Source organism: Nomascus leucogenys, chromosome 5 (assembly GCF_006542625.1).
Source record: "Nomascus leucogenys isolate Asia chromosome 5, Asia_NLE_v1, whole genome shotgun sequence".
NCBI classification, from domain to species: Eukaryota; Metazoa; Chordata; class Mammalia; order Primates; family Hylobatidae; genus Nomascus; species Nomascus leucogenys.
The window spans coordinates 59,124-87,111 of NC_044385.1; the positions used below are offsets into that span (position 1 = coordinate 59,124).

Here is a 27,988-nt window from a genome sequence, read left to right on the forward strand (position 1 = left end):
TCAGATGAATACTGTTCCCCCATAGCTTAAGGGACAGGCCTTGTCCTACTCATGAACAATTGATCCCTTGAAGCATGAGCACAGGGCCAGCACGCCACAGATGATCAGTGAGTGTTTGCTGACCTGCATATGACAACACGGATTAAGGAAGACAGATCTGGTAGCAGCAGGCAAGAAAGCTGAAAAGCAAGACACAGGATGCAGGTCTGGAGTGATCAGGGCCTGAACCAGGAAGGGATAACATTGAGAGAGACATGGAGAATGCGCTTGAAGTATGTATATTTTTATTGTAAAGAATCATACACAGATAAGGTAGTATTATATAGAGAATGATTAGTTGAGGATATTTCCAGAGTCTTTAAGCCAGAGAAATATACTAATTTAGACATTTCTGGACTCATTGCTCAGTATTGATGTCATGTTTTTAAGGACACTGACACACTTGGCTAATCCTAGAGACATGAAGAGGATGGTGACTAGGATGGTCACATAATTAAAGGGGCTGGGGATATTTAACCTAGAAACATTTTTTTGTGCACATAATGACTGTACACAAATTCTAACAAACTTTCATGTGAAAGAGGACTGGATTAGATGACTTTCTTCTGTGTAGCTTTGGAGGGAAAAACTCAAACAATGGGGGGAAGAACAGGAAGCTGGATTTAGGTTTCCTATGTTATGGAAGTCATCACAGTGGGGGATGATAATTGTAACAGGAAGACGGAGGGTAGTGAAAGAAAGGTCAAGAATGAAGTTATGTGTATATTTGTCAACTAAAAATATCACATCCAAATAGTCTTATTTCTCTACACATCTACATCAATAAATGACAACTCTTAATGTGGTTCTGTAAATATTCAAAATGTTTATGGAAGGTCTACTATATGCCAGGTAGTATTCTAGACGTTGGAGATAACAGCTGTGAACCTACTCGATCAATCTCCCCGTTCTGCTTGCATCACATTCCTGCTCAGTAACAGTCAAAAAAGTCTGTACAATCACCAAATGAAGTTTACGCTTCTGGCGTAATATTCAAGACCCTCTTTCACCTATTCCAACCTGTCTCTCCAGTCTGTTCTCTTAAACTCTCCATTAAACCGGATCACTCCCCACCTACCCTCTACATTTCTCTCAGCTTGGCATACACTTCTCCTGTTCCTCCACTTTTTCTTGTCTGCCAAAGTCCTACTTATCCTTCAGGCTTCTGTTCAAAGACCAACCCACTCTCAAAGTGAAAACTGTATCTTCTTTCTGAAGACCACTAGTATTGTTCATCCAGAAATTCCCTAAGTATTTATTGTCTTTGCAAGCCACAAGACGCATAAGACACTTTCTCTGTTATTTACATCCTTTACCATGTACTTTAAGATAGAGTCTTGCTCTGTCACGCAGGCTGGAGTGCAGTGGCATGATCTCAGCCCACTGAAGCCTCTTCCCAGGTTCAAGTGATTCTTGTGTGTCAGCCTCCCAAAGAGCTGGGACTACAGGCATGCACCAACATGCCTGGCTAATTTTTGTAATTTTGGTAGACATGGGGTTTCACCATGTTGCCCAGGCTGGTCTTGAACTCCTGGCCTCAAGTGATCTGCTGTGTTCGGCCTCCAAAAGTGCTAGGATTACAGGCAAGAGCCACCATGCCTGGCCACCATGTACTTCAGAATAATGTGGATACTTTATTTCTCCTACTAAATTATAAGCTGGAGGGCAGAGTCAGTCAGAGGCTGGATGCACATTTCTGAACACCTGCTATGTGCAAAGAAATGGGCTGAGTATTGGAGACAAAATGGAGACTGAGTCCTTTGAGGACATGCTGAGGGAAGGCACCTCCCCCCGACCCCGGCCCACAGACCTTGCCATCCCATCATGTGCAAAGTACAAAGTGGTATGAAGGTACAACAGGAAGAATAGAGTAATTCTGCAACAGGTCATCAGCAAACTCCATTGGCTCAGCATGTAGCCAAGATTTTGTATAGGGATCTGTGGATGGAGGTGACAATGATTTTCACCTCCCACCACACACCCCCACTGGCAGATTTCTGCAATATAAGTGACGGGATTGGGTCAGGCAGAGGGATTAGTTGAACAGGAAGGGAGTGAGCATGCACTCAATCCAGACTGAGTGAGTCAAGGAGGCTCGGAATCCTGTGGAAGATGCTGAGTGGGGTGGGACAGGAATTCAAGAAGGTAGAGTGGGTGAAGGTATTGGAAGAGGAAATGCAAATAAGTTTTGAGCTAAATCAAGGAATTTCTCCTTTCCACAAGCTTTTATTGAGGACCCACTAAGTCTGCACCTGGGTGGGTAATAGAAATACAGAGATGAATAAATTATGTTCCTTTACAGTATGGAATCTATCCCATACCCAAGGGTGTAGGCCTCCCTCAGTGAGAAGAGGAGGAGCCATGGTGTATCAGGATTTGTAAAGACTAGGAAGTTAGAGGTGAATACGTGAAGCCGTGGGCGTGGATGACATTTCTAAGAGGCTATAGGTGGATTAGTAGGGGCTGAAGGCACCGTACCTAGAGCACCAGCCTCCAAAAGGAAGCAGCTGCAGAAGGGGAAGCCAGTAAAGGCTTTGGGGAGGAAGAAGGTCAGGACACGGTCAGGTTTTAGATTCCCATGTGAGGAAGTGGTGGACAATGTCCAATGCTGAAGTAAGTCAAACAGCATCAAGGTGGTTGTGTTTGGCTAGAGGGCACTGTCAGTGGTTTATGAAGTAAGACAGAAAGGAAGGGAAGTAAAAGTTACAGGCATGCAGAGCAGGCACATAGTACATGGCTTACGTTGCTGTTGGGGGCAACTGAAAGGCAATAAGTCGGGCTAAGGTATAGACCACTATTTCAAATCCCTGTCTGAAGTGTGAGCCCAGTGGATATTCACAATGTCAAAAATCAGATGCTGAAGGCTCACTGTGTTACTGGGGGTATAAGGACTGAGAAGACTGTTTCAATTTCATTCATCTTGTTCCTATATTGCTAAATACAACGTTTTCCATTCTTCAAACATTCTAATTTCAGTTACAATAAAAACATTGGCTTCTAGAGCACAGTAGCTTCCAGTTCTTACCTGAATAACTCCACACATGTCAACTGACACAGCTTTCAAATAGAGGAAAGAACCAAGTACAGAAAAGTGAAATCTAACAATTTAGAATAATAAGAACTGGAAAGACTGGCTGACTAAATCCTGAAATGAAGATTTTATTTAGTGTTTAAGGAATAAGGGTTTGTATTAATTTCAAGTTGCAAACATATTGTAAAGCCACATCAAAATGGATTTCAGGAAACAAGAAGATAAGTGAAAACATAAATTGAATCAATAACACACATATTAATCTTAATGGCTTGACACAGAGGATTTAATGTCTTTTAAATTAAACAGTAACCTTAATAGAAAATTATTGGAGTTTGTGCTGCTTACAGTCTGTGGTCAACTTCAAGGACTCAAACACGATTCCATCAGAGAGATTGCTACTTTAATTATTTTTACATTTGTACAGGTAAACTAATTGTGAAGAGCTATAGTAAACGATAAAATTGGAATAGCACAAACGTAGAATATTTGTTGAGGGGATATCTGAAGATCAACTTCCTTTAAAATACAAATTGTTTCCTAGTCCTTAACGACAATTTTTTTTTAGTTATGTTATATAGAAATTATGTTCAAAGTTCACATCTAGGCTCCGTGGTTCACAAAATAAAATACAGAAAATGAGCTTAAAATCACAAAGCAGAACTTTCCGGGGAAAAATCAGTTTCAAAGTAAAATGCAAGGTAGGATAGAATCAGTTTTTATAATTGAAACCACTTTAAAGGTTAAGAACAGTAGTATAGGGGCCAGGCGCGGTGGCTCACGCCTGTCATCCCAGCACTTTGGGAGGCCGAGGCAGGTGGATCACAAGGTCAGGAGATCAAGACCATCCTGGCTAACACGGTGAAACCCCGTCTCTACTAAAAAATACAAAAAATTAGCCAGGCGTGGTGGTGGGTGCCTGTAGTCTCAGCTACTTGGGAAGCTGAGGCAGGCGAATGGCATGAACCCGGGAGGTGGGGCTTGCAGTGAGCCGAGAGAGCACCACTGCACTCCAGCCTGGGTGACAGAGTGAGACTCCGTCTCAAAAAAAAAAAATAATAATAAAAAATAAATAAAATAAAAAAGAACAGTAGTATAAATAATAATGGTATCACATGCAAACCTGTCCGATCTTTAGAAAGTATTTTGATTTTGGTTACTTTCACAAATTAGAGCATTTAAAATGTAAGTAGATACATTTATTTTATTTTATTTATTTATTTTATTTATTTATTTTTTTTTGAGAGGGAGTCTCACTCTTTCACCCAGGCTGGAGTGCAGTGGCGCTATCTCGGCTCACTGCAGGCTCCGCCCCCCGGGGTTCACGCCATTCTCCTGCCTCAGCCTCCCGCGTAGCTGGGACTACAGGCGCCTGCCACCTCGCCCGGCTAATTTTTTGTATTTTTAGTAGAGACGGGGTTTCACCGTGTTAGCCAGGATGGTCTCGATCTCCTGACCTCGTGATCCGCCCACCTCGGCCTCCCAAAGTGCTGGGATTACAGGCGTGAGCCACTGCGCCCGGCCGTAGATACATTTAATATATGATGTGTTGCTATAAATTATTTTTAAAAATCTTAAATACTTTTGTCTGTGTTTAAAGACTGGTTCCACCACTTAGCAGCAGTATGACCTTGGACAAGTTATTTAATCTCCTTATCTGTCAATTTCCTCAACTGTAAAATGAAGGTACAATTTACTGTAGTTGGTTTTTGTGAGGATCAAATGAATAAACCAGAACAGTGCCAGGTGCAAGGCATACACTGCATAAGTGTTTGCTGTTTTTATTATGACATGTGATGAGCAACTCGGGGAAGTAATTTACCTCTGGAAAACTCAGCAGATTTAACAAGGGTAAAAATAAAGATTTTTAGTAATACAGGTTTAGGGCAAGCGTGGGGGCTCACGTCTGTAATTCTAATGGTTTGGGAGGCTGAGGCAGGAGGACTGTTTGAGGACAGGAGTTCACAACCAGCCTGAGCAACATAGCAAGACCCAATCTTTACAAAAACAAAAATCAAAACATTATCCAGGCATAGTGGTGAAGGCCTGTAGTCTTTGCTACTTGGAGGCTGAGGCGAAAGGATTGCTTGAGCTCCGGGGTTTGAGGCTGCAGTGCATAGTGGTGAAGGCCTGTAGTCTTTGCTACTTGGGAGGCTGAGGCAAAAGGATTGCTTGAGCCCTGGAGTTTGAGGCTGCAGTGGGCTATTATCAGGCCACTGCACTCCAGCCTGGGTGACAGAACAGGACCCTGTCTCTAAAAAGTTAAATAAACAAATAAGCGTAATACAGGCTGTCCCTTTCATTAACATTTATTAGTAGATTTTACAGTATATATTTCTGGGAGCAAGTTTTCAACTGGATTTTAAAAAAAGTTTTAGGGAGGTATAATTGATACACAAATTACACACTGAAATGTACAGTTTGAAAAGTTCTGACATATATATATACCCTCAAGAAAGCCTCACTACAATCAAGATGGAGAACATATCCACTACCCACAAGTTGCTTCATGCCACTTTGTAATCTCTACCACCTCCCCACCAGGCAACCACTGATCTGCTTTCTGTTACTATATATTTGTCAACTAATATGTTTAATCAGCAATTAATGGTGGTATTTATTAAATATATAACTGATAGTAGGAAAAAAGTTAAGAACTATAAAAAGGTAGCTTATGTTGGTAGACAAAAAAACCTAAAAAAGGTAATTTTTAATGATGGAGGCAATTTAGGGTACTTATGTGAGAAAATCAGAAATAAAAGTTATGAGTAAAAATTTATGAAAAAATTATTTAAGAAGTTGATTTCTGATATTACATAGTAATTGACAGTGTTGCTAACATCTTTCTATGGCTTTCATATTTTTACATTTCACTCATTAAGTCAGTCTACAGGGGTTGGTTGGTTGTTTATTAGTGCCAGGAACTAGGAGGGATCCTTGTGGCAGGATCCATATGTGGCTATTTAAACCCGCTCAAGAGCTACACATGACTAGTAGCTACCATATTGGACAGTGCAAATATAGTAACTTCCATCATTGCTTAAGTGCTACTTTAACTGCTCATTTAGAAGACTTCTGAGGTATGTGATCTATGATGGAGATGAGGAGAGTCTAAGCTGAAGCTACGGTAATGAGAGGAACAGAAGGCATCTCTCTGAGATACTTAGTGTGATGAAAAGCAATGTGGGGGGTGCCTTCTAGGTTTTTCCCTGGGTTAAGAGCTGGACTGTAGAACTGTTTACCAACATTAAATGTCAGAAGAGCAGGATTTGGGAAAGGGGATGAAATCAGATTTGGATCCACTGAGAGAGAGGCAACTCTGGGACAGGCCAGCGGTATCTCAAAGGCTGACGGATCTCAGAATGTGATCTGTGGAAAGTCTGTGGAGACAGCTCTAAGGAAGGAACAGTAGCCCTGGGTAAGGACTACAGCCATGCACTAGGGTAAGGGCACTCAGGGAAAGTAGGCAGCATGAGATGGTCAGAAGCTAACATCAGGGCCTGGGACACAGTAACATTTAGGACAGGGTTTTCAACTGTGAACAGGTAATGAAATCAACAGACGAGATCTCCACCAGCATTTAAAAGTAGTATAAAATATTAATGTGCTTTACATATAATTTGGGTAAAGATCTTTTCCTGTACCTTTTTAATGAATATATTTACACACATATATGTATACTGGGTTGCAAGGTAAAACATGTATCTGGGTTGTCTTCCAATTAGTTTGAATCCCACCAGTTTATAAAATGAGCACCATCGGCTGGGCGTGGTGGATCACACTTGTAATCCCAGCACTTTAGGAGGCCGAGGCAGGTGGATCACTTGAGGTCAGGAGTTGGAGACCAGGCTCACCAACATGGTGAAACCCTGTCTCTACTAAAAATACAAAAAAATTAGCTGGGCGTGGTGGCATGCGCCTGTAGTCTCAGCTGCTCAGGAGGCTAAGGCAGGAGAATCACTTGAACCTGGGAGGCGGAGGTTGCAGCGAACTGAGATCGTGCCATTGCACTCCAGCCTGGCGACAGAGTGAGACTCCATCTCAAATAAATAAGTAAGTAAATAAATAAAGAAAAATAAAATGAGCACCATAGACTATCACCTACATGGGAAGTGAGATAGTGTCCTTTTTCTCATCATTGCCTGAAATTCTGGCACATAATAGGCACTCAGTAAAGACATATTGCATAAAGGAATGAATCAACAAGCCAGAGAAGAGGAAACCCAGTACAAGGGTGACTCAGAAGCTAAATGATAAGAAAAAAGAGAGAAATAACCCAGTGTCAGATGTCAGTGTTGTGGCAATATTGAGAGCATGGATGACCTTATCTTTGTAATTCCTACGAATTGGCAGCATCCGGAGCCAGACTGTAGGGGTGAATGGGAAGGGAGGAAGTGGAGAAAAGACAAACGATAGTGGAGACTGAGAGGCTGTTTGTTTTGTATTGAAGATGTGAAAGTTCAGTATGTATTCTGAAGAAATTATATAGAAAAGGCAGGTTCTAAAAACATGCTGTCCAGGAAAGGAGCCACTAGCTACACAGAGCTATTTAAATTAAAATAAAAAATACAATTTCTTAATCACACTAGCTCCATTTCAAGTTCTAAATGGCCACATGTGTCTAGAGACTACCATACTGTGCAGAGCTGATTAACATTTCCTTCTTTGCAGAAAGGTCTTTTGGACAGTGCTGCTCTAGACAAAAGTTTTAATTCATCATGTTTGTGCTGGCTTCAATAAACAAGTTTAGGTTAAATCAATGCACAGCATCGCCCAATCTCTTCCTACCCAAAACATTATCCAAACCCAGCAGAAAAACTATTGTGGGGTTATATCACAATCTATACATGATAGATTCACATGTTGTCTCAGTGGGTGAGAGTTAACCTTGGAAGAGGCCAGTGGAGACTTTAAAGGTGCTGCTAAAGCTCAGGATGTGATCTAGGGGTCTGGTCATTATATGTATTCGTAATGTTTTCCCACCAAAGATCTGTGACAAGTAGCAGCAGTTTGTGATTGCTAAGCATTACACAGAGAAAAGGAGCTATGGGATAGGGTATAAGAATGACAGGTATTGGAGCAGTGCTGAATAAGAAAGGTTGGATAATTCAGGCTAGGGTAGACAGAACATCTTGGGTAAAATGAGGTTATTACAGTGAAATTCTAGTTCTACAAAAGTAAAGTGACTGGTAGACAACAAATAAATCATGTTTATCACCTTATAATTAATTTTTATGGTTTTGTATGGCACCTTAATAATAAAAAGGACTGTGGTAGAAGACTGCGGCATTATTATCCATCAAAGCTGTCCACTTAGACAATGTTACTCAAGGTCCTGCTGACTTATTGAAATTAGAAAAATCAATTTTGTAATTTTAAAAACAAAACCTCCAATTTAATGGAAAAATCTGTTTTCAATCACCTCTTTTAAAGGAATATATTTTGCTCTGCTCAATTAAAAAAATCATTATTCATGGGATGAAGGGATAGAAGAAATGGACTGAGAACTGTAGAACTCTTGGCACATGACTCCAACCAAACCTCTGAGTTACTAAGAGACTAACTTTAGCATGCCTTCTAGCAGTGTAAGATCATGTCCCTAGGAGAACCCCAGCTCCCCCATGAAAATGCCTGCCTGAGAAAGCTCAATGCTACCAGGAGAATTTACTGTTTGTTCTAGCCAACACCTGATGATAGGCTCCTGACCTCCTTTTCTCAGGGCGTTTATTAAGGGCTTACAATTATGAATCCTTCCTTCTTCTCTTTAAGGTGTTTATGCGTCTGCTACAACTCAAGAGGTCCTTCTAAAGGACCTGAGAGCCATTCCTTTGAAATGGATCGTCAGGAAGGGCAGAGCCTCTACCTCCCAATCTCAGTGCAAGAACAGCACAATAGGCTGGGCGTGGTGGCTCACGCCTGTAATCCTAGCACTTTGGGATGCCCAGGCGGGTGGATCACCTGAGGTCAGGAGTTCGAGACCAGCCTGGCCAACGTGGCAAAACCCCGTCTCTACTAAAAATAGAAAAATTAGCCAGATGTGTTGGCATGCACCTGTAATCCCAGCTACTCGGGAGGCTGTGGCAGGAGAATCTCTTGTACTCGGGGGTGGGGTGGGGGCGGAGGTTGCTGTGAGCCAAGATCGCGCCATTGCACTCCAGCCTGGGCAACAAGACCGAAACTCCGTCTCAAAATAAATAAACAAATAAATAAATAAATAAATAAGCACTCTTCTATAGCTGCTAGCTAGCAGACACATCTGGCCTAATCACATCTATGCCAATCAAATCCGTAATTTTTCACTTCTCTGACACTATTGAGCCCTGATCACCTTCCTTCCCTCATTCTCCCTTTGAAATGCCCAATCACTTCTGTACAAATCGGAACAGAGGTCAGTTCTTTTCTTTTCTGTAAGCAGTTACTGAATAAAGTCTTTTTCACTGCTTCAATGTCTAGCTGGGTTGTCTCTGACAGGATCCAAAAAGGAGGGGAATTCAGCCCATTTGCCTTTTCCATCTGCAGGGCAAACTTTCAGTTGACTCTGAGGAAGTTACGCCTTTTGTGAAAACAAAACATCCAACCCTGAATGAAGCCCTTCCCCTTAGGCTTAGGCCCTCGCCTCACCAAGCGACACCTAGAGGTGTCAACCAGGCGCTCGTTCATGGACCTAGGTAACGATACACAATGCCATGTAACAAACTCCTGCTCATCGAGGGCATCTGACCTTGGGTGCACGAGTGAATTAATTGAGTTAATGTTGACTAAGTTCCTGATGAGTATTCACGGAGTAACTGCTGACCCCACCAAAATGTCGTTCAAGTGCGAGGTCCAGAGGCCTCGAGGACTGGGATTTACCCATCGGAGCCGTCCGCTCAGACGCCGTTGGTAAGGGTTCCACTGACTTCACTGGAGTGAGGAAAGTCACTTTTGGAAATCCACTTTGCCTTCGCCGGCGAAGCCCGCCAGTGCCCTTACTCGAGTTGCCCCAGGAGCCACTGCCGGAAGTTTACCAGCTCACCTTCAGCGTCGCGCCCGCCTTCGTGGACCAGGCCGGAAGTGGCTTTCGGGCAGCCGCCGCCGCAGCTCCGTAAAGCAAGATGGCACTACTCGCTCTGAGGCTATTATCTCCGTTTTATATCTAGTATTCCTCTTCTCACCAGTTACTCTCGATTTCCATCCCGCGCCCTAATTTTCTTCAGCACCACATTCTCATGTTTTTCTTTCATTCAGCCTTGGTGAGGATGGTCCGGAAGCAACCTACGGCCAGTCTGAGCAACGTGGGGCACCATTTTGTACGGAAACTGAAGGCAGGGCGGGGGCGTGTGAGGCCTCCCGAGGAGGCCCGGCTTGAGAGAGAGCGTGGGAGGGAGGGCGTTGTTCACCGATGATGTATTTCCGCTTCTGATCTGCCTGGTCGTTTTTGGTTGGATCGGCTTGTTGCGGAGAGGGAGGGGAGAAGATTGTTTGCAGCCTAGAAGCTCCGCGGACGGGAAGGTAAACTGAGGTAAGGCTGTGAGGGGGGCTTTTGCGCATGGCTGGGTAGAATAGACGGGAGTAGGGTCCTTGGGATTGCGGAAGAGTGTGGAATTGGAGACGGGAGGTTTAGATTGTCTCGGGTTGGACAGAGAAGGTGGGGTGGGGCTCGGGGTTACAAGGTGAATCGCAAAGCCGGGTGGGGGTGGAGTGGGACGAGCGGGAGACCACAGGAGATGGAGGAGAGCCTAGGGGTGCAGAGGAAAGTCTCGAAGGCGCTGGTTGAGGAGGGGCTGGGTCGAGAGGAGCTGGGACCGGGGAAGAGTAGAATCTAAAAGTCCTTGAGGGCTAAGGAGAGAAGTTGAGGTAGGGACTGGTCGGAATACATGGGTGGGGGCGTGGTGAAGAGTGTAGTTTTTGGGAGGCTATAGAGTTGGAAGGGGCTGGTGGCTGCGGTTTTGATGCTGACATGACCATATACTTGGCCTTTGTTTCTCTGCAGCTCCCCGGAGACGCTCATCCTACAGCCTCAGCTCGGGCCCAGCCTTCTCTCTTCAGCTGCCACCACAGCCTGGAGGCGCCTGCCTCCACCCTCCCGAATGGTGCTCCTCCTAGCAGGCCTCGGCCCAGGATCCAAGCCCCCTTTGCCCCCTGCCTTGGAGCTGTTGCTCCGGGTTTCTCATAGTGGACTCCCTGTGGCGGGAAGGGAAGAACTTTTGCACAGACAAGGCTTCAGCTCTAGGAACCCCACTGACAACTTGAATCTCAACCTCTAACCTAGTGTGAGGTTCTTCCTGTGCCCACCTTTTCTGCCTTTTGAGAAGAGAAACTCTTCTCCTGGCATCTAGAGCCCAGGAAGCCCCAAGCTGGGGCCCTGGTCCCAGCATGTCAGTCCTCTCTTGTGCATAGGGCTCTGCCCTCCTCCTGTTAGCATGGCTGAGCTCAGACAGGTTCCAGGAGGGCGGGAGACCCCACAGGGGGAGCTGCGGCCTGAAGTTGTAGAGGATGAAGTCCCTAGGAGCCCAGTTGCAGAAGAGCCTGGAGGAGGTGGAAGCAGCAGCAGTGAGGCCAAATTGTCCCCAAGAGAGGAGGAAGAACTGGATCCTAGAATACAGGTGAGAACGCTGAGAGCGGGGAGAGAAGGCAAGCCCAGATTCCAGCCTTCCTGAAGAGTGTTGGATGGATGAGGGCTTAGACTTACTCTGTCCCCATTCTGCTGGGGCAGGAGAGGAGAACAAGTTTGTCAACAAATCATTGCAGGGTAATGACAAATTCCAAAAGAGTTGTGTGTCTGAAATGCTGATGGAGTGCAGAGAAAGGCCTGGCCTTAGTGCTTGGGAGGCATTGCTGAAAGCTTCACTGAAGGAGCAAAGCGTCACTTGGCAGTAGATGGAGGAGGCACACTTTAGGTCTGTGGAGGGTAGGCGTGTTGTACTTCTTTCCAGATAAGCAGAGGGGCTGCCACCTTAGTTAGGGATGCTGTGTGAGAGGAGATGACTTTGATACTGGGAGACAGTTTTGAGGCTGAGTGAGAGCATCATTTCCCCTTTCTCACCTTCTCAGCAGTACCTTCCAGGGATGTGCAGCCCACATTGCTCTGATAATGTGTTTCACTCTTGTAAACAGTGAGACCTTTCCAGTGTTAGAAAGGTAGCATCAACTTTAGATCTATAAAGAAACCCCATATGTTCAAGGATTTGTAACTTTTGTTGTGGCCAATCCTTAGTAACATACATACCCAGCCCTCAGGATGGTGGGTCTCCTAAAGGAATGGAAGAGCAGTTTATTACCTTGGAGTGTCTACAGTCTAGTTGGTAGGACAGGCAGATCTTTGTGTAGGAGACCTGGGGGTAGTCAGTGAGGAAGACCAACTCCATGTGGAAGAGATGCCTGGCCAGTCAAAGCTGGGTTGCAGTGTTTCAGGGGATTGGCTGAGAATGACTTCCTGAGGAAGCTTCTTGGGCAGGTGAAGACGACCAGGATGCTCCTGCATGTTTGGGGCTTGAGTCTGCCATTTGTTCCGGTCACATCTCCAAGACTCTGATGTTGTGGAAGTGACTCTTCTATAGGTGAGCAAGAACATACGAAGGCTCAGATTCCTAGGCTTATCTGTCAGCAAACCTTTATTGGATTACTCCAGTGAGTTGGGAAGAAATCAAAGCCAGTCCTGGCATTCTTCCTTCACTCTCCATGTGGGTTCCTGGGATATGTGTGTGTGTGTGGGGGATCCTCTTCTACTGTGTCCATGCTTATAATGGAGCAGTGGTGAGCCATTCGTTTCTGGCATGAGTCAGTAATTTATTTCTGCTCTGCCTGACATTGCATTGAAAACAGCCAATTTCTCTTGCTATTTCTACAGATTTATTATCCTCTGAGGAAATCAGCTGTAGTGAAAAAAGCCTTGGGCTGAGTTTCATGCTACCTCCAACCCCATGATTTATGATTTTTATGGAGGTTTCTTTACATTTCTGAGCCTCAGTTTTTTCATCTGTAAAGTGAGCAGTTGGTCTAGCTGATTTGCACAACTCATTCTTGCACTGCTCTGACACAAGTCTACAGTTCTTTCTCAAACTGTTTTTGCTTGTTCCTTGGTGATAGTTTGTAGATGGCACTTTGGGAAAGAGCTGTCTCTGTTGCTTGCGGAGGAGGGCTGTGTAATGTGCATTATATGCCTCCCTGCAGCCTTCCTTGTCGTGCTCCAGAGGAGGTTTCTGCAGAGGAGAATCCACTGTGGTCTGTTTACTTGGCCTCTACTACTCCTATGTATTTTTCCAGTGTCCGCATAGGCAAATGGTAGTAGTAAGAAGAGTCATACTTGCACTGTGCTGTCTAAAAGGGTGGACTAGCTGCATGTGGCTACTTACAAACACAATCAATTAAAATTAACATGTAAAAATGCAGTTCCTCTGCTGGGCATGGTGGCTCACACCTGTAATCACAGCATGTTGGGAGGCCGAGGCAGGTGGATCACCTGAGGTCAGGAGTTCGAGACCAGCCTGGCCAACATGGTGAAACCCCATCTCTACTAAAAATAAAAAAAGCTAGCCAGGTGTTGTGGCGGGTGCCTGTAATCCCAGCTACTTGAGGGGTTGAGGCAGGAGAATTGCTTGAGCCCAGGAGGCGGAAGTTGCAGTGAGCTGAGATCGTGCCACTGCACTCCAGCCTGGGTGACAAGAGCGAAACTCCGTCTCAGGAAAAAAAAAAAAAAAAAAGCAGTTCCTCAATGTTATACTGACAGTGCAGAAATAGAACATTCTGTCATCACTGACTCTTCTATCAGATGAGCTCTATGAGAGTTGGAGTACACTGAGGTAGCATAAGATTTACTTTGCCTCCAGTGAACTTGTGATGTCACTGGTGCAGGAAGGGTAAACCAGACCCTAGTCCCTTGCTAAACTGCACAGCACGTTGTGGAATGTTGTGAACCAGACCCTAGTCTCTCTTGCTAAACTGCACAGCACGTTGTGGAATGTTGTGGGTTGTATAGGGAGGAAAGGTCTAGTAATAGCTTCCCTCATTTGATGACACAGGTGTGGGTAGGCCAGTGCTCTGACCTCAGCAGGGAGTTAGTGTCTTCTTGCTGTGTGAGAGAGGCAGCCTGGCTTGAGGGGCACCCTTCATGGAGGAGGCCGGTGGCATTTTGCCCTTCTGTGGTTGGGCTTTCAAGATGAGGAGGAGATTGGGGTGTTTGTCTTTCGAGGTCCTTTTTAGTGTTGACAGTTCACCAGACCATGCACATTGCTCTGATCATGTGTTTCAGTGCTTTAAGTGGGTGCTCATTTCTCTGGATTCTCAGTGCATTTACTGGGTTTCCATCCACAGTCCATAAAAAGTCACCAGGGAGCTTCAAAAATACCCTTACCTGAGCCTTTCCAGACACGTGGATTCTCTTAGTCTGGGTGGGGTGAGAAGGGATTCTAATGTTGCAGTCAGAGCCAAATCCACTGGGCCAGGTATATCCCAAAGGTAGAGCGCCTGTTTTGGTATTTTCTGAGGCTCCCAGAAATGGCTGTCCTTAGGGTGAGGCCCTTTTTGACCTGGGGCTGGGGTTCCTTCGCAGGCAGGCAGCTCCATGGCCATTTATGGTGGGATTCCTCTGGAAGTTGGAAGGAAGTCAGCTGGTGCCTACCTGGAGCGTGCTGTCCCTCCAGGGAAGGCTGCTGGCTGTGTCTCCATGTCACGATCTTAGTGGAGTTCTTTTGAGTCCTCCAGGCTCATCCTCAGCTTTCCGAGAGGGTTCCAGTGGAGGGAAGAGGAAAAGAGCGTGGATCTAGGATGGACCTGGGTCTGTTCTGTGACTTTCTCATCCTCCTCTTAGTGGTTGCATTCTTTCCTCAGATGTGAGTGCTCTCGTTTACCTGCTCCTTTCCAAACTCTCTAGGGTGACTTTGCAACCTCTGTGACCTCATCTAGAAGTATGGGTTTAGCTTTCACAGGACAGTCATCACCCTGGCCCCAGTTACTGTTAACTTGAGTCTTTTGATGGTCTGCACTAGGTGGGGTGGGAGCATCTGCAGCCTGAGTCCCCATGCCTTTGATTCAGTGTCCTGGCATCCTGGGAATTTGACTGCTGTGCCCTGGGAAGGTCACCCTCCCTGCTGGCTGCTGGCTCACTGATGGATGATGCATGTTGATTCAGACTTTGTCCTCCCCGAATTCCATTTCAGCTGAGTGCCAGGAGTCCCTAGTGAAGCAGGCCAAATGGAATGTGTTGCTGACTGCCGAAAACCGTCCCAGGTCCTTGGTGGATTCCTGCTCAGCCTTTCCCTGGGTATCCCCTAGTTGGGCTATCCCCCTCCCTCCCGTGCTGGCCTTGCCCTCCAGGCTGCTTTGCTCCCCAGGCATCTTCTTGTCCTGTTAGGGAGAGCTTTGTGACTCCGAGGGGACAGATCCCATCAGCAGATGGCTTTCTGTAAATTGCTGGAGGTGCCACTGGGATGCTAGTTCCCATATAGAAAGATAATGCCCACTCCTGCCACTTGCCAATAGCAACAGCTCTTCTTGTCCTTTTAACAGTAGTAACAACTTATGCTGAGCCATCCAATCCATTGATTATCTTGTCAGGAGCTGGAAGTTGATGACTGGAAGCATTTGAGGCCATGGAATCCAGTGAGGATCCAGTCTTGTACTTTGATTTGCCACATGAACATTGCAGGGTGGCCTTTACCAACTGACCCCTCACAATCAATGTTTGTTACATTTCCAATCCCTGTCCTTTTCCTACCTGGGCTGTGGTTTTCCTAGATTACAGCACTTCTTTCTTTACTGAGATGTCCTTCCAGTGGTGTCCTCAGTCCCAGGAGGCTGGTCACAGTGGAAGGAAAGTGAGATCAAAGGTCGGTCCTGGATCCAGACCCAAGTCTGTCACTAATTTTCTGCCTGGTTGTTTCTCATCTATCAAATGCAAAGGAGCTGAGAAAGAATATTCCAGCAGGAGGTGCTGAAAGAACTGGTCACTCGTCTTCCAGATAGCCTAAAAGCCCCTGTAGGCCACGTCAAGCCCCAGGAAGCTGGGCCCCCAGGGAGATAGGTTGCCTTTCACCTTGACAGACATTGCCTTTTTAGGGCCTGTTAGGGTGATCGTGTCCGTTGCTGGTGATGTCTCACTGTGAAACTTGGAGTTCTATGTGTCTGGTAGTGTTGGTGCTGACCCTATGCCTCCTCTGGGGCCCTGAGCTGTGTTGGCTGCCTGTTCTCCCAGAATGGTTGTTATTTTATGGACTCTGGATTGTGTGACACTGTAGATGCATCTACCCAAATACAACAACTTCTAGACTTTCACCATCCAACGCAGGAGCCACATGCCACTGTCTAGGTTGAGATGTGTCCTAAGAGTCAAGTGCATATGGATTTTGAAGACTTAGTTTAAAAAAGTAAAAGTATGGATAATAATCTTATTTTATGTTGATCACATGTTGAAATATATTTTGGATATATTGGGTTAAATGTATTTTTATAATTTCACTCTTTTTTTTGTTTTTTTACTTTTAAAAAATGTGGCTTCTAGAATTAAAAATTCCATGTGCAGCTCCTGTTAAGTTTCTGTTGAACAGGTCTCTTCAAGAAAGTTTAGAGCAAGCCTGTTCAACCCGTGGCCTACGGGCCACATGCAGCCCAGGCTTTGAACTTTGAACACGGCCCAATGCAAATTTGTAAACTTTTCTTAAAACATTATGAGGTTTTTTTTTGTTGGCCGGGCGCGGTGGCTCACGCTGGTAATCCCAGCACTTTGGGAGGCCGAGGCGGGCGGATCACGAGGTCAGGAGATCGAGACCACGGTGAAACCCCGTCTCTACTAAAAATACAAAAAATTAGCCGGGCGTGGTGGCGGGCGCCTGCAGTCCCAGCTACTCGGAGAGGCTGAGGCAGGAGAATGGCGTGAACCCGGGAGGCGGAGCTTGCAGTGAGCCGAGATTGCGCCACTGCACTCCAGCCTGGGCGACAGAGCGAGACTCCATCTCAAAAAAAAAAAAACATTATGAGGTTTTTTTTGCGATTTTTTTTTTTTTTTTTTTTTGAGACAGTCTTGCTCTCTCACCCAGGCTGGAGTACAGTGGCACAATCTCAGACCACTGCAACCTCCGCCTCCCAGATTGAGGTGATTCTTCTGCCTCAGCCATCCCAGCAGCTGGGACTACAGGTGCGTACCACCACACCCAGCTATTTTTTTGTATTTTAGTAGAGATGGGCTTTGCATCATGTTGCCCAGGCTGTTCTCAAACTCCTGAGCTCAGGCAGTCTGCCCACCTCGGCTTCCTGAAGTGCTAGGATTACAGGCGTGAGCCACTGCCCCTGGCCACGATTTTTTTTTTTTTTTTTTTTTTTTTAGCTCATCAGCTATAGTTAGTGTTAGTGTATTTTATGTGTGGCCCAGGACAGTTCTTCTTCCGGTGTGTCCCAGGGAAGCAAAAAGACTGGACACCCCTAGTTTAGAGCCAGATTTGTGGCCCTCCTTAGGCAGGGTCTACACTGTTGTAGGTGTGTGCATTTTCATATCCTCATTCCTCGTTCCATGACAGGTTTCTACCTTTGTGTTCTTCCTGTTACTGTAATTAACATGTCAAACCATTTCCTGTATTCTTACCTCCTGACCCAGATCTTTTCAGGATCAAGGCAGGGGATGGGGGGAGGATAGAAGGGATAGAAGGGACTGAAAGGAAGATTGTGCATGTCAGCCTGACTCCCTCACCGGGTTGCTGAAAGGCCCGAATGAGGTGAGTGGGGGCCACATGAATGGGAAGTGATTGTGGCGTCACTGCCAAGTGCAAGTCATGGGTCTGGGCAGCAGGCACATGCTGGGCTGGGTCCCTCTAGCCTCTTCAGCCTCCTGTCCAGAGACAGCAGGGGCTGGTGAAGGCAAATCCTATAGCTAGGCAGCAGGTGTTTCCTGGCACAAGGCCCTTGGCACAGACCAGCACTGCTCCCCAGTAGCGTCCTTAGCTCACCAGGGGCTCTGGGAACTTTTGTGTTTTCTCGGCCAAGGGAGGATGACTTGAGGCCAGTACCCCCTCAGCTGTCTGCCATGTCATGGAAAGCCCTGGATGGTTCTATTGCTTCTCTCTCCAGTCCTTCCAGGGGCCAGGAAGGCACTCAGACCAGCTTGTCCAGCGACTTCTCCCCAGGACTCTCCCTCCCTCCCACAGGATCTGCCCTGTAGGGACCTGCGGTGACCCATTGCCCAAGAAAGCCAAAAGGCTTCTTGGACTCTGTACACGTTCCTGATCTTGATCTTAGCCATCCACCAAGCCCCTGTGATTCTGTGTCCTGCATTTCCTTGGGATCTGCCCTCTCCTCTGCCACCTGCAATACTATAGACAGCCTCCACCTTTTTTTTTTTTTTTTTTTTTTTTGTGATGGAGTCTCACTGTGTCGCCTAGGCTGGAGTGCAGTGGCACGATCTGGGCTTACTGCAATCCCTGCCCCCCGGGTTCAAGCCATTTTCGTGCCTCGGCCTCCCAAGTAGCTGGGGTTATAGGTGTGTGCTACCACGCCCAGCTAATTTTTGTGTTTTTACTAGAGACAGGGCTTTACCATGTTGGCCAGGCCTGTCTCGAACTCCTGGCCTCAAGTGATCCGCCCACCTCTGCCTCCCAAAGTGCTGGGATTACAGGCGTGAGCCACCACGCCCGCCCCAGCTTCCACTTTTGTCTCCCTGGCTCCCCCAGGCTGTCGTTACATTGGCACCAGGCTCTGAGAGACCCTTTTGCCGCTGCAAAAAGTCCTGGTAGTGCCTCCCATAGTGCTGTGGCCTTACCAACCTTCTCACCTGCCAACTTGTCTGCCCAGGGTACCTGCTTCCCTTTGGTTCCTTGGCCTTTTGTTCTTCACTGGCACTTTATTTTTTTGAGACAGAGTCTCGCTATGTTGCCCAGGCTGGAGTGCAGTGGTGTGATCTTGGCTCACTGCAGGCTCTGCCTCCTGGGTTCAAGTGATTCTCCTGCCTCAGCCTCCCAAGTAGCTGGGACTATAGGTGCACGCTGCCACACCCGGCTAATTTTTGTATTTCTAATAGAGACAGGGTTTCACCATGTTGCCCAGGCTGGACTCGAACTCCTGACCTCAGGTGATTTGCCTGCCTCGGCCTCCCAAAGTGCTGGTATTACAGGCATGAGCCACCTTGCCCCGTCATTCACTGGCACTTTTGTGTCTATGAAGTCCTTCCAGCTGGGGAGCAAGTGTTCCAGGCATTCTACCCTGACCTTGCTGCCCAGAGGGCACCCACACCCACCCCTCACAAGGCTGCACATACTGCCCAGGACCTGCTGCTGACTTGCTGGGTTTCCGTACAGGCTGTAAGCTGCCACCTCTATGTCCTGAATTCTCAGGTCTCACGGTCCCGAGAGGTGATAAGTGTGCAGTAAACGTGTGCTGACTGAGTGGCCCTGCCCTGGCCCAGGTGGCCACCCTCTCGCATAGAGCGAGCCTTCAGGTCCAAGGAGACTCCCTCACTTTGAGGAAGTGTTGCAATCTCATGGAGAGAGTGAGGGCTCACCACAACTTCACGCTGTGCATATTAGTGTTGCATTCTCCAAACCTCAGTTTCTTCATCCTTGAAACTGGGGTTTTACTACCCAGTACAAGGTAGAGTTGTGAGGATTACATGAGATTGTATGTATCAGGTCCCTGAAAGACAAGAAAGCATTTGGCAATCTCCGTATCTTCGTTCCTTTCCTGAGCGTCTCACCTCCTTTCCCTGGGCAAGTGGGGCTCTCTCTCTCTGTGTTGCTCCTGCCTCGCATGGTTCACTCGAGGCTACTTCCTTCCACTGCACTAATTTGCCACCCCTCTCTGTGGCAGGAGGAGTTGGAGCACCTGAACCAGGCCAGCGAGGAGATCAATCAGGTGGAACTACAGCTGGATGTGAGTGTCCTCTTCCTTATGTGCTTGGGCTGGTCCTTGGAAGTATCTCCATCTGTCTCTTTCCCAGATGGAGGCAGTGGCAGTGGGAGGGGTGTGTCTGAGAAACAAGAGGGGCTGGGACCCAAACATGTGCCTTTCCTCTCCAGGAGGCCAGGACCACCTATCGGAGGATCCTTCAGGAGTCGGCGAGGAAACTGAATACACAGGGTTCCCACCTGGGGAGCTGCATCGAGAAAGCCCGGCCCTACTATGAGGCTCGGCGGCTGGCTAAGGAGGTATGGCCGGCTGACCATGTTTGAGGAAGGCTACATGCTGAGCCTGGCCTTGGATTCTTCTGTCTCTATATGGAGTGAGAGACAAAACCCCGGACCCTGAGGGCAGAGCCCTGGGCTAGACCTGGCTGGTCGGAACCAGCTCTGTGGGCTCAGGAGGTTCCTTTACCACCGTGGGCTCTGGGCTCATGGTCTATCAAACAGTGAGGGTGGGTGTGGGAGAACATTTAGTTCAGCCCTGCTAATGTTTAAGTGCCTTCTGGGTATCAGGAACCAGGCTTTAGGGTATATCAGATATGTCAGTTCTAACATCCTGTTGTTTTCATCTGCGCCCATTTCTTCTTCTCTTTGGTTCGTGTCTCTCTTCTGAATCTTTTCTTTGCTTACTCCTCACTCTTTTCCCTATCCCACATCCCTTTTTTCTGTAACAAATTATTTTTAACAAATAATATGTGTTCACCATTGGAAAAACATAATAAATCAAGAAAGAAACAAAAATCACCCAAAATCCTACCATGCACGTTTCATGCATTCTGTTTCCTGGGATTTGCTGTCATCCTGTATGGTGAGGTGATAGATACAGAGACAACTGCTTTGGAAGAAGAGTGTTCCCAAGAGGAGGGGACATACCATGCCATGCAGGGCCACACTGGGAAGCAACCAGGGTCCTTCAGGAGGCAGAAGAAGTGAAGGAGAAAGCAAAGCGCAGAGCCTTATTGTGGTTTTTGTGGAAAGGAGTAGGTGAGGCAGGGTGGGCAAGTTTGGATAAGTTTAGGAGTGGATGCTTGGAATAATTTTGCTAGGCCCTGGGCTCTAGGGGCGGCCTCTGATTGTCTAGTACCTGGCCCTGGGATGACTTAGGGCAAAGGAAGTAGTGGTTTGGTGGGGGAGAAGTAGGTAAAGGGGTTAGTTGGGGATCCAGGCTTTGGATTAGTTGGTTGGTTTGCATGTGAAAGGCACACTTAGAGGGGAGTTTACTGTCTCTAGGAATTAGCCCTGGAAGGGGCAGTTTGTCCTTGGCCAGCAAGGTCCCCCAAGACATGAAAGCATCATAAAGTATAGAAAATAAAAATATGATTAATACAGCACAGATAACCATGTGTGCTGTGTTAATCATATTTCGCGTCCGTGTATATCCAGCCAAAATGGGATTACACAGTATGTGCTATTTTGTTCTTTTAGTAGCATTATGACATGGTTCCATGTCAATAACTATATATCCAAGCCGTCATTTTAAAGGACTGATTAATATTTTATTTTTTTAAGAAATGGGGTCTTGCTCTGTTGCCCAGACTGGTGTGTAATGGTGTGATCACAGCTCACTGTAACCTCAAACTCCTAGGCTCAAGTAACCCTCCTCCCTCAGCCTCACAAGTAGATGGGCTCACAGGCAGAAGCCACTGCACCCAGCTTATTTTCTTAGATGTACTACTATTTATTTAACCAATGTCCTATCACTGAAAAGTTAGGTTTGTTTCGTTGTTTGCTTGGTTGATATGGCGGTGATGACTGGCTCTGTGCACTTGGCTGATTATTTCCTTCAGCTTGCCTGCTGAACATGGAATTGATGGTCCCAAGGTCATCTCTTCTGTAAGACTCTGCCTATGTTGCTAACCACCTTACACTGAAATGGTTTGTATTTTCCTTTGTTTTCCCTAGGGCAGAAGGCTGGCAGCCTTTGGGAGTGCTGGATTTCACACACCTGCCCTCCACTGGCAAAATTTTTATTTCTTCTAGTCCATATCCTTATGAAATATTCTTTATAGAGTGTTGCTTCCCTGGCATTTATCCTCAGCACAGTTTGGAAAATGAAGCCGACATTGCTAGTAGGCCTTCCTCCTTCTCTTATCCTCACATCTATTACGGGTCTCCATGGGCAGCTGGGGTCCCTCAGCGTTCCCCATCCTGATATCCCTTTTCCCCCAGGCTCAGCAGGAGACACAGAAGGCAGCGCTGCGGTACGAGCGGGCCGTAAGCATGCACAACGCTGCTCGGGAAATGGTGTTTGTGGCTGAGCAGGGCGTCATGGCTGACAAGAACCGACTGGACCCCACGTGGCAGGAGATGCTGAACCACGCTACCTGCAAGGTGAGCCGGGCGGTGCCGGCAGGTCCCCTTCGCTGGTTCTCATCCGTCCTTTGCTATGTCTTTATCACCTCACCTCCTCACTCTTTCCTCCATTCTAGCCTTCTTTCAACTTTGATTCTGTTTCAGGCAAAACCTGTTCCTGCTTTTCTGTTCTGTTTGGCCTCCAATGCTTCCCATATTCCATTTCCCTCTGACTTAGAATGTCATCCTGGGCTCTTCTTGAACGTTTGCCTCCAGGTGTGGGACTAACCCAAACAATTCATCCCTGGTGGATACTCAGGATTCCACATTCACATTTTGTTATATTTAGCTGTGTGACTCCTCGCTTCTGTTTTCGGAATCTGCTCCCTTTCCTGCTTTTGAGCTCTGACAATACACCTCAAGTTTTGAAGTATAATTTATGTATCATTTCCAAGCTCCTGAAAGGGGACTGGGGAGCGGAAGGATCTCTGCCATTGGCCCTGTCTGCCACCTTCAGCTTGCACAGGGCAGGTGTCAGCTCCTCGAGGGGGTGTTTGTGGCTTGTGATTCTCCATCTGCCCCTCGCACAGAACAGGCACCTCACTTCTACTCTAGAGCTCATGCAAATGAGAGCACAGAGCACTGGGGGAGGGGTTAGGGGATGGTGTACAGTCTAGAGCTACACCTGAACAGGAAGCAGGTGAGGGCTCCAGCCACGTTGTCTACCAGGACAAGTGGGCCAACTGTACAACACCCTGAGCAGAAGCACACCAGAGCCCCATCCAACCTTGGCCCACTTGTCCTGGACGGTGCCCACATAGGGTGTGGAAACCTGGAGAACCCAGTGTACGTCTGTGGCTCCCCACACAGGCTCTTCTCATTCCCAGATCCCTAACCATTGGCGCTGAGGGCTCCTTGAAGAGAATGGCTGTTGCAGATGTGTGATGTGCTGACAGACATTCCCTTGATGCTCTCAAGTGGTTGAGTGGGCACCAGCATCCCTTTCCTGGCAGCAGCAAAGCTGAGTAGCCAGTGGTGCAGGTGACAGGAGGCAAGAACATGGGGAAGAGGTGGCTCCGAGGCACTGTGCCTATGATGTGGTCCTCGACGGTCAGGCAGCAGATCCAAGAGAGACAGAAATAAGCTCTCTTGAGGCTCACAGACCCTGTGTTCCCCTGCGTGTCTCGGGCTCTGTACACAGTTGGGGGTTTGCAGAGGATGTTCCTGTTTGGGTTCCCCCCAGGGCATTGTTCAGATTGGCAGCCTGGGGCAGATGCCAGAGGCTGAAGCATGGGTCCTGGCTCAGTGATGTGTCCTCTGGGCCAGGTGAATGAGGCGGAGGAAGAGCGGCTTCGAGGTGAGCGGGAGCACCAGCGAGTGACTCGGCTGTGCCAACAGGCTGAGGCTCGGGTCCAAGCCCTGCAGAAGACCCTCCGGAGGGCCATCGGCAAGAGCCGCCCCTACTTTGAGCTCAAGGCCCAGTTCAGCCAGATCCTGGAGGTAGCTGAGTGGGTAAGGGGGAGGAGGAATGGGTAGGTGGGGGTGCAGGCTGGAGGGGATGCTGGTCAGCCTCTCTGGGCCATCTTGGTGAGGTGGCCAGGGTGAGGCCTCTGGCTGGTGGTGGGGAAGGGTGGTGGCACACATGTTCCAAATGACCTTGCGGGAGGGAGAGGCAGGGATGGGGGCTGGTGATGGCGAGAACGTAGTTGGAAGAAGGGAGGTAAACAAGAGGAAAAGAACTGGTGGAAATCCGGGATGGGGAAGAAGAACCAGCCATTGGGTGAAAGGGAACAGTGGGGAGAGGATGAGGAGCAGGAGCTGGTGGAGAGGAAGGCCTGAGAGGAAGGCTCTGGAAGGTGGGGCTCAGGTCAGGAGCAGGATTGCTGGGGAAGAACAACGCAGAGCGAGTGGAGCAGGGAAGGGTGTTGTGGGTCTGTGGTGGGTGTTGAGAGGAGCAGGGAAGGGTATTGTGGGTCTGTGGTGGGTGCTGAGAGGAGCAGGGGGGGTGTGGGTGTGGGGGGGGGGGGGGGGGGGGGGGGGGGGTGAGAGGAGCAGGGAAGGGTTTGTGGGTCTGTGGTGGGTGCTGAGAGGAGCAGGGAAGGGTGTTGTGGGTCTGTGGTGGGTGTTGAGAGGAGCAGGGAAGGGTGTTGTGGGTCTGTGGTGGGTGCTGAGAGGAGCAGGGAAGGGTGTTGTGGGTCTGTGGTGGGTGCTGAGAGGAGCAGGGAAGGGTGTTGTGGGTCTGTGGTGGGTGTTGAGAGGAGCAGGGAAGGGTGTTGTGGGTCTGTGGTGGGTGTGAGAGGGAGGGGGGGGGGGGGGGGGAGAGGGGAGGAGGGTTTGTGGGTCTGTGGTGGGTGTTGAGAGGAGCAGGGAAGGGTGTTGTGGGTCTGTGGTGGGTGTGAGAGGGAGAGGGAAGGGTTTGTGGGTCTGTGGTGGGTGCTGAGAGGGAGAGGGAAGGGTGTTGTGGGTCTGTGGTGGGTGCTGAGAGTGGAGAAGGGAAGGGTATTGTGGGTCTGTGGTGGGTGCCGAGCCAGCTGTCCAGGTATTCTGGAGAGCGGGCCCTCAGACCTCAGTGCAGAGTGCTGAGTAAGGTGGAGACGTGCCCCATGGGTCGCCTTGCTCTGTTCCTCCCTCTGCAGGAGCACAAGGCCAAGGTGACAGAACTGGAGCAGCAGGTAGCTCAGGCCAAGACGCGCTACTCCGTGGCCCTTCGCAACCTGGAGCAGATCAGCGAGCAGATTCACGCGCGGCGCCGCGGGGCTCTGCCTCCTCACCCCCTGGGCCCTCGGCGCTCCTCCCCTGTGGGGGCCGAAGCAGGACCTGAGGACATAGAGGACGGAGACAGCGGGATTGAGGGGGCCGAGGGTGCGGGGCTGGAGGAGGGCAGCAGCCTGGGGCCCGGCCCCGCCCCCGACACTGATACCCTGAGTCTGCTGAGCCTGCGCACGGTGGCTTCAGACCTGCAGAAATGCGACTCCGTGGAGCACCTGCGAGGCCTCTCGGACCACGTCAGTCTGGACGGCCAAGAGCTGGGAACCCGGAGTGGAGGGCGCCGGGGCAGCGACGGCGGAGTCCGTGGGGGTCGGCACCAGCGCAGCGTCAGCCTGTAGCCGAGGGGCCAGGGTTCCTGGCTTGAATCTGCTACCACGGGCCGGTTGGGGCCCAGTCTTCTCACGCCCTCTCCTCTGGGGCCTTGTCTTCCCGAAGGTCCCCTTCTCCAGTGCTTCCCTGGGAGAGGCCAGCTGTGTTCGAGTCCTCTGTGCCTGCCCTGGCGTTCTCACAGCCTCCCCCTTCCCCTCAGCAGGCAGCTCTCTTTGCCTTACCCATTCAGAAGGCTTGCCCTCGGCGCTCTGTCTGCCTCTGCCTGCTAGCTCATCCCAGTCTGCAGGGCATTGACCCTTTGCTTTCCCTTTCTGCGCCGTCTCTTTCCATCTGTTTGGCTTTTTCCCTCAGGGAACTTGGTCTAGAAGGCACTGGGAAGCTCATCAGAGAAAATGGGTGCTGGGCCTGAGTACTCCCGTCGGAGGGGATGGACAGTCACCCCTCCCGTTGGTTTCCGACCCCGCCCTCATTCCCAAGGCAACTCTGGAGGGCACCCTAGGTGTGCTGCTGAGCCCTGCACCCCTGTCCTGCTCCAGCCTGCCTGTGTGTAACCTGTAAGATGTACTGTGTGCCTCTGGAAGACACCACCTTTCCCTTCAGCGTTACCTTTCCTGACCTGAGGCACCCTGCGATGTGTGCCCCAAAGCAGAACTTACAGGACCTGCAGGAAGCTGGTGTCAGGGAGAGAAACCCAACCCCACTGTCAACATAGGGAGTGTCACCAACTCCAGACTGGCTCCTGTGGGTGTGGTGTTTCCACTGGGCTGGGTCCTCAACGTTGCCAAGGTGCTAGTGGGTCCCTACCAGGGCCCATGTTGGGGGTGAAGTCATGAGGTCCTGAAGGCGTAGGCCCCTGTCATTCCCACCCTCACTCTTGCTGCACAGTTGTGTTTACTTTTTCTGGGTAGAGGATGCTGAACTGACTCAGCACCCTCCTGCAGGGCAGGGTTAGGGAATTTGGTGCTCAATTGCTCTCCCTTGCTCTTCTCCAAACCGAACAATACCTACTGCAGGATCCCTCGGGGCACACTGAAGCTTGGCTGCCAACTCTCTTACTTCCTTTGTTACAGGGAGGGGTTGGCTTGGGGTGAAAATTTCTGCCCTCCGCAGGGAGCAGCTCCAGCTGCCTGGCAGTGCTCCCAGTTTGTAGGGAAGCCACACCAGATCTGGGTGCCTTGGGAGAACCGGTCCTTCCTTTCGACCCACCCCAGGATGATGGAGTGCTCTTGTCTAGGCCCACGTTCTGCCAGCGACCGGGATGAGTGGGCAACTGGACTCTGCACGGGGGTCTACAGGTGAGGGAGGTTGGTCACAATGAGAACCTCGGGGTTTGAGGTGGCCATGGGCAGAGAGCAGAAAGGGAGGGAGGGTGTGGGTGTGCGTGCGTGCATGTGCTGGTGTGTAAGGGGGAAAGGGTCTTTCCTGGTTTTATTTAAATAAAGTAGTTTATGTAACAGTTAACATCTACTGTCCTTGCTGGAGGAAGAGAAAGGGGCAGAGATGAGGCAAGGGTTGGGGGAGGGAAGAGCAGGGTTAGGCGGCAGGCTTTTTAGATGGTGTAGGGAGGTGAAGGACCAGATTGAGTGAGCCGCGCTATGCATGCTCTTGGGGGGTGCAAGGCCCCATGGCCAGGGTGGTCATGTACAGGGCAAGTGTAGAGAAGCAGGGGAGGAGTTGGTGCCTCATGGGGCCATGGTGTGTGAGGTGATGGGTGCCAGGAGAGGGTTTGGTAGAAAGGGGCCTGCAGGGTGGAGTGGGCTCTGTCTGAGCTAAGAGATGAGAGTGCCAGAGGGGTGGGATCTTAGATGTGTCTGGATGTGAGCATGAAGGTAGAGAAGGGACACAAGTAGTGATGCCAGATTTATCAATACAGTGAACCCACTGAAATTTCAGATAGGCAGTATTTTTGTCCGCTGCAGTGTTTAGGATGTACTTACATTATGAATTATCCATTGTTTCTCTGAAATTAAAACCTAGATAAAAGGTGACTTCCAAGTCAGGGCTTGACTGGCTAGGGGGTGGGAGGGGTCTGAGGGCACTTGAACTCACAGGTGGGAGATTGGATAGGGATGTGAACTCCAGGAGCTTTGAAGAAGAGCAAAAGGCTTTGTTTAGCCTGAGCTGCACTTGGGGTGTACCAGTATTTGGAGTTTTGTTGAGAAGAGGTCAGCCAAGGGAAGAAGAAGGTGCTGGCAGGGAGGAAGACCAGAAACCTTGGGGGTCAAGGGGCAGGGTGAAGGCCAAGAATTGGAGGCACACAATCAGAGCAGTGACCCTGGTGGCTGTGGACGCCATCTGAGGGGCCATCTGGGGCCACTGTGTGCTGAGCACTCACTGTGCCTTTGGACGGGTGCTGTCCAGGAGTTTGAGATTGCCTTCCCTGACTTGGCAGATGGGTGTCATAATATTTTATTACTAGAGAAGCTGCTATGAAAATGCATGGCTTATGTTTTTGGGTGAGTGGGCTTTAAATTTTTTAAATTGTATATATAGGAGGTGTACAACATGGTATTTTGATGCACATAATAGGTATCAAATTGGCCTATCATTTTGCACAGTTACCTCCCCCCCTTTTTTGTTGTAAAACCACCTAAAATCTACTCTCAGCAAATTTTCAGTCTGTAGTACAGTATTATAGTCCTAATGAGGGGCTTTCTGAGATGACACA

At 48.8% G+C, this 27,988-nt stretch overlaps 1 protein-coding gene across 2 annotated transcripts; it reads left to right on the top strand.

Moving 5' to 3' along the window:
• The first annotated feature begins 9,775 nt into the window (after positions 1-9,775).
• On the top strand, positions 9,776-26,781 carry SH3BP5L (SH3 binding domain protein 5 like). Of its 2 annotated transcripts, XM_030812548.1 has the most exons (7): positions 9,776-10,571; positions 11,043-11,655; positions 19,838-19,900; positions 20,047-20,175; positions 22,099-22,260; positions 23,548-23,721; positions 24,858-26,781. In XM_030812548.1, exons 2-7 carry the CDS (start codon positions 11,473-11,475, stop codon positions 25,326-25,328), a joined length of 1,182 nt encoding a protein of 393 aa, XP_030668408.1. In that variant the 5' UTR covers positions 9,776-10,571; positions 11,043-11,472; the 3' UTR covers positions 25,329-26,781. The 2 variants fall into 2 exon arrangements, with proteins under 2 accessions (XP_030668408.1, XP_030668409.1); XM_030812549.1 differs by lacking the exons at positions 9,776-10,571; positions 11,043-11,655; positions 19,838-19,900; positions 20,047-20,175 and adding an exon at positions 21,539-21,998.
• Positions 26,782-27,988: the final 1,207 nt, after the last annotated feature.

What these genes read in the sequence shown, in the direction of transcription:
- SH3BP5L (XM_030812548.1), top strand. Translation starts at nt 11,473, where the DNA reads ATGGCTGAGCTCAGACAGGTTCCAGGAGGGCGGGAGACCCCACAGGGG. An exon ending in TGAACCACGCTACCTGCAAG is followed by an intron (nt 22,261 to 23,547) that starts GTGAGCCGGGCG and finishes CCTCTGGGCCAG; the next exon opens with GTGAATGAGGCGGAGGAAGA. An exon ending in AGTTCAGCCAGATCCTGGAG is followed by an intron (nt 23,722 to 24,857) that starts GTAGCTGAGTGG and finishes CTCCCTCTGCAG; the next exon opens with GAGCACAAGGCCAAGGTGAC.